We start from the raw sequence: 7,765 nt of genomic DNA, 5'->3' as shown, positions 1-7,765 counted from the left end.
AGTCAGCATCTAATTTCACATGGTGATGGTGTGTAGGTGGGAACTATGATAGGCAGGAGTGAGGACTGGAGAACAGGAAACGATTACATTAATACTCCCAAATGGTCAGGTTTGGGCTGCATGCTTGCATTTTGAGAGAGGTAGTAAGAAGTCAAGATAATCTTGGGTGAGGACTCCGATGAGTGCCTGTGTCAAGACTATCAGGTGAAGGAGGACCCTGGATCCCTGAGGGGACAAGGATTTATATGTTGGGACGAGGGTTCTTAACCACCCTTATTGCTGATTCCTACTGATCTGACATGTGTCCTAAATGGCTGATGCATGTAATCCTCCCAGGAGTGCAAGCAGCAGGTACCATCAGTTATCCCATGTTGCCCATGAAGAAATGGAGGCACCAAGACGGTAAGAAATTCACCTAGGACTCAAGTGTGGGCCTCTGGGACTGAATGTCCTCAGAGTCAGCCAGTAGGAGCTCTGCTCCCCTACTCACCCCATCCACCCCCACCCACCCTCTTCCCCACCACTTACACCAGGCTGGCCATCTCCTCACAGGTGGAACCTCTCATCTCCCACTGGGGCTGCCTCCGACCCCTGCCTCCTACCCTAACTGACCTGTGCCGAGTCACACAGGTTCTGTTCACATTGCTCTCTGGGCTCCTGAGCTCCCAGCCCCAAAGCTGAAGCAAAGAGAGATGAAATGAAAATCTGCTTAAGCCAAGACATTTGTCTGGTGTTGTACTTGTCTGCTGCTGCTGGCCCTCAAGTGACTTACCCTTGGTAAGCCTCAGTCCTCATCTGTAAATTTCAAGACTACTGCGAGCATCGAAATGGGAAAGCATTGAGCCTGGAACAAAGTAAGAATTCCATGCAGGCGGAGAGCCTGAGTGGCTCAGTGGGTTAAAGCCTCTGCCTTCAGCTCAGGTCATGATCCTAGGGTCCTGGGATCGAGACTCACATTGGACACTCTGCTCAGCAGGGAGCCTGCTTCCTCCTCTCTCCTCTCTCTCTGCCTGCCTCTCTGCCTACTTGTTATTTCTGTCTGTCAAATAAATAAATAAATAAATAAAATCTTAAACAAAAAAGAACTCCATACAGGCTTCTTTGCTTTATTTCTAGGTGTTATGAGGATCTCAGCTTAAAGTGTTAGTTCACACACATGGGTATATGAGTGTGGTGTGTGTGTCTCCAAACAGTTAATTCCCCAGATTCTTTCTAGGCCTTTCAAACTGGTGTTGAGGGACAGGATATCAGTCCTGGAACGTCTCTGCTTAATAAGGGGGAGAATCAGAGACTTTGGTGTCCCAATTCCATTTCCTTCCTTCCTTCCTTTCTCTCTTTCTCTCTTTCTTCTTTCTTTTTTTCCTTCCTTTCTTCCTTTTTTTAGATTTTATTTATTTGACAGAGAGCATGCACACAAGCAGGGAGAGTGGTGAACAGAGGGAGAGAGAGAAGCAGACTCCCTGCTGAGCAGGAAGCCACATGTGGGACTCAATCCCAGGACCCCAGGATCATGACCTGAGCTGAAGGCAATCACTTAATCAACTGAGCCATCCAGGTGCTCCCAATTCCGTTTTCCTGCTGGATCTCTGCTCATGAACACACAAAGGCAGGTCATTGAATTTACATTTACTGCTCCTCAGCAGGGTTAGGGCATCCCTTTTGTACCTTGGTGGCCAAATGCCTGGGCCAAGGGAGGTACACAGGTTTTGACTATTCTCAGACTTTGCAGATGACGTGAAGTGGGGATCCTGCATGACGGAGGGTGACATTGGTCCCCGATGGGAGATGGAGGAGGAAGCAGAGCTGGGGGAGAGAAAAGGTTAGAGGGAAAGGTGTAAGATGGCTCCCATTCATCCCTTGGTGGTGGCCAAACATCAGCAGAGAGGCCCACAATGAATCAGAAATACACTTTGAGGTCATGCAGCCCTCTCTCCCCTCCCAAAGATCTACCTTTTCGAGCAATTCCAGAAAGTTGGAGTCATAGGAGAAATTTGCTAGAAAGGAGTCCTTCAGCTTCAGCTGCAAAATCATTCCTGGCCCTAGGGATCCAAAAACAGAGTTTAGGGCCCAGTAATTAGGGCCATATTCCCTCAGAGACACACGTACCTTCCCCTACACCCCCTACCCCCAGTTCCTCTTCCCCGACAATGGCCTTTCAGAACCTATCGATGCAGGTGTTCAGCCCCAGACTGAGAGCTCAGAACTGGGTGCCCTGTCCCTCTCACCCTCCTCTTTGGCCTCTTCCTGCCATGAGCACCCAGGCCTCAAGCCATCCCGCCCTCACCTGTTCCCTGTGAGCTGCCCAGGAGAGTCAAGAAGAGAAAGAAGGGCATCCTGGCCCCCATTATGGCCACCTTGCTTCTTGCTTCCCTGATGGAAGAGTTGTCTGAAGCTCTGACTGGTCTCTCCTTACCAGGCCTGCCTTTCTACACTCCACTCAATCCTTAAGCCCAGGTGTTTGGGGGAAAATGGGAGAGGCAAGCTGGGTAACAGGATTTTCCAGTTTCCCCAGTAAGGCTTGAGGACCCAGGAGAGGGCCATTCAGTGGGCTGTTGAGGAAAATAGAAAGTGGTTCCCTTTCCTCAATCCTGTATCCCCCCTTTCCCTGTATCTGGAGACTTGGGGAGGGTGCCCAGTCCTACAGAAAGGGAAGTTAAGGAGGTGTCCCTCTGTAAGTGTCTGGGCCCCACCCAAGCCTGGGCCTCTCCTTGATCTTTAGAGATTAATGATTAACTGCAATTAATTTCCATCATTCATGCCACGAAAGGGCTCAGGAATGTGGGCCCAAAAGGGAGGGGTAGATTACACCCAAGTTTCTTTCCCAACCCAGGTATCCTGCTCCCCCAGGCACAGCGGCTTTCTAGATGAGAAATCTGGGTAAGGGGTAACCTTCACCTTTGAATGTTTTGTTTTGATTGTTCTAAAACATCTACTCAGGTGGAAACACAAGTTTCATCAAATATCCTCCCACTCCCTGCCTTATGAACACTCACCCTCCCAATCCACAGCTATGTACACAGGCATTCTCAATGATGAAAACAAGGACAGATATGGAGGGAGAGTTTGAAGCCCATCTAGTTTACCATTTTTCATTACAAATTAGGAAACCAAGGTCCAGAGAGGGCATATGACTGACTAAGGTCACATCACAGGTTTGCAGCAGAGAGATTAGAACCCACCCCTCCATATGCCAGACATAGGGACAAACTCAACAGATTGACACGCTGGTCACATAAGCCCTCAGAACACACAAAAGCACAAGCCCTTTGTCTTCCTACTTGCATGCCTGTGTATTATCTCCCTCCTCCCTGGAAGACCAGTGGGACCAAGCACAGAGGGATGGAAGAAGTGAGACCACTGGGCAGACTCAAGGAGAGAAGCTAAAAGCAAAAGCAAGGAAATGGAGAGATGAAGGGAGACACTGTCTACACCATAAAGATAAGTAAAGTGAGGCATCCAAGGACCCCCAGACTTGCACAAGAGAGCAGGCAGAGAAGAATGGAAAGAATAAATGGACAGAAAGATCAGTGGGCACCAGAGGTACGAGTGGGGGTAGGAGGCAGGAGCACAGGCAGATGCACTGGGGCATCTGAGTCTTAAGAGGAGAGTGAGGGCACCCTATGTCTTTCCCAGCTGGAGATCTCTTCCAGGCTCCCCACTGTCTCTGGGGAGATCTCTGACAGTCTGACAGTCTCTGTACCATCTTTGTGAGTTTCTCAACAGGTTCTTCAACTTCTGGGGTTTTCCCAGTAGTGCTCAGACTTCCACTATGACCATTTCTGGGAGCACAGCAGTAACAGTCTTAGTGTCTCAGTGATATTTCTGTTTCTCACTCCATCTCTGAAGGCTCTTTTGCTTGGCCTGGGGCTTGGGGCAGGGAGTAAGTCGACAGTTCCCCAGAACCTCAACTGAAGCAGTGCCCTGGCCTTGGTGACTCTACAAAGGCCCCCCCTTCCGCTTTTTTAATTTACAAAGTTCTTTTCTTGTGGTTAGTGTTTTTTGTATCCTGCCTAGGACTTTTTTTTTCTCCCAACGTCAAAGTAAAAAAAGTATTCTCTTATATGTCCTGCTGGAAGCTTTATTATTTAGGCTCTGAAATTTAAGCTTATGATCCGTCTTTGATTAACTTCTGTTTATGGAGTGAGGTAGAGGTTGGTTCATTTTTTCTCCTTGTGAATAACCAGTTGTCCCAGACCATTTATTTCAAAGACCCTCCCTCTCTGCTCGCCATTGAATTGTGTGAGTACCTTTACTGAAAGTCAAGCAAGCATATATGTGGAAATCTATTTCTGGACTCTATTCTGTTATTCTGTGTATATTTTTATGTCAGTGCCACAGCATTTAATGACCAGTTTTGTACCAAGCTTCAAGATCTGGTAGGATAAGTCTTCTAACCCTTGTTTTGCTTTAAGATTTCTTGGCTATGCTCAGTCTTCATTATCATAGAGTCAGTTCATTAACTTATACCAACAACTTGCTAGGATTTTGACTGAGGGTACACTGGGCGTAATATCTTCTGCTCTCACTCTGATCTCTTCTGGCCATGTTCTCCCTCTGCCTTTCTAGGATCTGTCTGTCTCCCTCACAGTAGCCCCTGGAACTGCTTCCACTCTGCCCGGCCTTCCATGCCCAGCATTGCTGTTTCAGGAGTGTCCACTCCCATAGTGGCTAAAGCGGCCACCACATACCCTGAATTCAGCCTCCAGACCAGTAAGGTGCTCTTATTTGCACTGGGCCACTTACTAGTAAAGATGGTGGTTGGGCCCATTCTTTTATAGCCAGCCCTGGCTCTTGGAGAAGAGTGTAGGAACAGGCATTAGTGCCTGCTTTCAACTGTGTTTTGAATATGTCTAAGGATGTCTACAACTCTTAAAGGGGTTTTGGTCCTGCTTGAGCTTCTGGCCATACCAACAGCTGGATGTCCGTTACCTGACTGCTTCCTTAAAAAGTTTCCAACTTCCTTCCTCATGGCCTGATCTGTCTTTCTGGTGCAAAAAGCATTCCCTCCAAGGATCCTGTTCCCCCTCCTCCCTCTGTCTCCTCTTCTTCTCCCCTCCATTCCCAGCAGGGGAGGCATGAGCAGCCTCTCCCCAGGTAGCTGAGGGCAGGAAATGAGGGGAGGGAAGACAGGAAAACAGGCTCTAGCTCCCCTTGATCAGGTGGTGGAAAGGACTGGGTTTCAGAAGAAGGAGAGAGGCCTGTCTGGGCATCCTCATAGCAGACATGTTGCAGATGAGAGAGAGACATAGACAATAGAGCCGGAGATACTAGAGGAAGGTTCAGAAAGACAGAGATATGTGGATGTCAGTGAGGAGTTTAGAGACCAACAGACACACAATCCACAGGTGTCAGGGAAGAGGTGGCTGTGGCTTAGATGGAAGCCCTTAAAACCCCTTCCACTGAGATTCTGCTCTCAAGATGATAGGAAAGAACTCCACAGAGAGCTGTGGTCTTTGGGCTGCATAGACATAGGAGTCACAGAAGGAAAGATGGAAAATCATGGAGGGCAGTGGAGAGCTGAGGGTTGCGGTCCCACCTGCCTTGATCACTGTTCCTCTCTGTTCCTCAGGCCTCAGGCCTCAGGAGAAGAGCTCTGTCGGGGACTGGGCCATTGTGCTGATCACCCTCACTGTGGTGGCAACAATGGTCAGCCTACTGAATGGTACCAAGAAGGTGAGTGAAACTGTGGCCCAAACGTGGGGGTCCCAAGGCCAGTGGGGCTGGGACCTGACATTCTAGGACTCTGAGAAGAACAGGGGCTTCAGGGAGGAGGATGACAGCCTGCCACACTTAAAGGTCAGGGGGAAAAGGAAACCTTGTCTGGGTAGCTGAAACATTGACCAGGCAGGGATAAGGATTTGGGGCCACTAAAAGAGAGGCTGGGGAGGGCTAGAGGCTGGGGGGAAAGCCCAGGAAGACACTAAATTTAGCTCCAAGCAGTGAAGAGCTGTCTGCTCTGTGAATCATATCAACCTGGGTGTTGAATTCTAGCTCTACCCTTATAGCTGTGTGATCTTGTGCAAGATACTTAACCCTTCTGTGCTCCAGATTTCTCATTAATAATAATAACTAATACTCAAATAGCATTTACTATATGCCAGGAACTATATACATACCCATGTACCTGTTGATATAGGTGCTATTATGACCCCTCATTTTATAGATGAGGTGTAGCCCTCATTTGATAGATGAATGCTGGGTAAAAGGAAAATGATAGCATCCATTTCAAAGGACTGTTGGAGAATGAACTATATATGTAAAGCACTTAAGTGCTTGGGATTGGTAAGTGCTTACTAAATTAGCCTTATTGATCACTATTTTTGTTTTGCTTGAAAAGGAATGCTGAGAACCTGAGCCGTCAAAAAGAGACAGCAGTCTTTGGGGAGAGCTGAGGACTGGACAGCAGGTTCCGGGGGCCCTCAGTTAACCCAAACTATTCATCCCTCATCTCACAGGTCTGTTAGTTCCAGAAAAAAATTAGTGTGGAGTGTGGTTATGGTCCTGGGAGTTCTTACAACTGCCACCATGAGGACAGCAGCCAGTGCTACCCTGTCAAATGAAGGGATGGGGCCAGGATAGCTGAGTATTCCTCCCCCTTGGGCCTTCCTTCTTCTTCTCCAAAAGAGACTCATTCCCAGACTCAGTTTCCCATTCAGCTAGCTGGGACCATTTCCTACAGTGGATTCCTCAGGCTACTGACCCATCCAGGTCTCTTCCACCAACATTGTAAGGGGAAGTCCATGGTCAGTCACCAAGTGGGAGGCCGAGATTCCAGTCCTGGTCCTGCCACCAGCCTGCCATCTGTCACTTAAGTTCTCTGATGCCGTTTTCTCATCTGCAGAAGGAAGAACCAGAGCTCCATGGTCTCCAGGGGTCTTTCAGACTTCATGGAATCTAGGCCTGGATAGTTGGAACTTTTGCCCCTCACCCTTTCTTCCTATTCTACCCTCTTCCACAGAGCTCATTAGCTAAGGGCACTTTGGGCCTCCCTGGCTTACGATGGGGGATTCTCCCTTCACAGCTCCTTTCATATGGAGCCCCTTTGGGCTGGCTCCTTCCCTCCCAAGACCCCAATTCTCTCACTGTCTCACCAGTTTCTCCTCACAGGTGAGGAACCCTGCTCTGTAATGCCCCCTTAGACCACTCTGAGTGGATGAAGGACACAATTCTTGCTAAATAAAACACTGCCCCTTCACTTGTCTCCTAGCCACTGTGTATTTATCGAAGCACATGGGTTTTACCATAGGGCAGGCACTGCCTGATTCTGGTCTCCTATTTACCAGGTGTGTGACCTTGGGCAAGTCACTTCCCTGATCTGAGGTTGTTTATTCTCATTAGTAAAAGTGAGGCTGACATTGTTAACCTCATAGGTTATAACAAGGTAAGGTGCTTAGCACAGTCTTTGGTACATAATAAATGCTCAAACATTAGAAGCTAGTAGGGTTGTTTTGTGACTGGCCCCTCAGCCTCTACTCACACTAAGAAATCAAGTTGAGCCTCTAATCCCCCCAATTCCTCTAACCCAGATCTATGGATCCTCTGGGGTAAGTTGTGGCTAAAAGAGAAGGGAGGATGTTTATTTACCCAACCAAAACAATCTCAGCACTGACATACTGACATACTGGTCTGGAGAGTTCTTTGTTCTAGGATCTCCTGGAGTCTCCATCTTTCCTTTCTCCTGATTCCTTGTTGCGGGGACTTTCCTATGCAGTAACATTATGTTGAGCAGCCTCTCTGGCCTCTATCCCCTAGATGTTAGTAGTAT

At 48.3% G+C, this 7,765-nt stretch overlaps 1 protein-coding gene across 1 annotated transcript; it reads right to left on the bottom strand.

Annotated features, from left to right (window-relative positions):
• Nucleotides 1-1,611: 1,611 nt before the first annotated feature.
• On the bottom strand, nt 1,612-2,464 carry SFTA2 (surfactant associated 2). Its single transcript, XM_004781569.3, has 3 exons — nt 2,285-2,464; nt 1,951-2,039; nt 1,612-1,803 (listed from the first exon to the last, which is right to left on the bottom strand). The coding sequence occupies exons 1-3, from the start codon at nt 2,343-2,345 to the stop codon at nt 1,717-1,719; spliced, it is 237 nt and encodes a 78-aa protein (XP_004781626.1). The 5' UTR covers nt 2,346-2,464; the 3' UTR covers nt 1,612-1,716.
• Nucleotides 2,465-7,765: the final 5,301 nt, after the last annotated feature.

Source organism: Mustela putorius, unplaced genomic scaffold, assembly GCF_011764305.1.
Source record: "Mustela putorius furo isolate JIRA1106 unplaced genomic scaffold, ASM1176430v1.1 tig00003856_pilon_pilon_pilon, whole genome shotgun sequence".
NCBI classification, from domain to species: Eukaryota; Metazoa; Chordata; class Mammalia; order Carnivora; family Mustelidae; genus Mustela; species Mustela putorius.
The sequence above is the reverse complement of the archived record's forward strand: the minus strand, read 5'-3'. Positions and strand labels throughout refer to the sequence as shown.

Excerpts from the sequence above, each read along its gene's own strand:
- SFTA2 (XM_004781569.3), bottom strand. The coding sequence starts at position 2,345 with ATGGGGGCCAGGATGCCCTTCTTTCTCTTCTTGACTCTCCTGGGCAGC. Across the intron at positions 2,040-2,284 it reads GGGCAGCTCACAGGGAACAG|GGCCAGGAATGATTTTGCAG; the intron begins GTGAGGGCGGGA and ends TTGGATCCCTAG. Across the intron at positions 1,804-1,950 it reads TTCTGGAATTGCTCGAAAAG|CTCTGCTTCCTCCTCCATCT; the intron begins GTAGATCTTTGG and ends TCTCTCCCCCAG.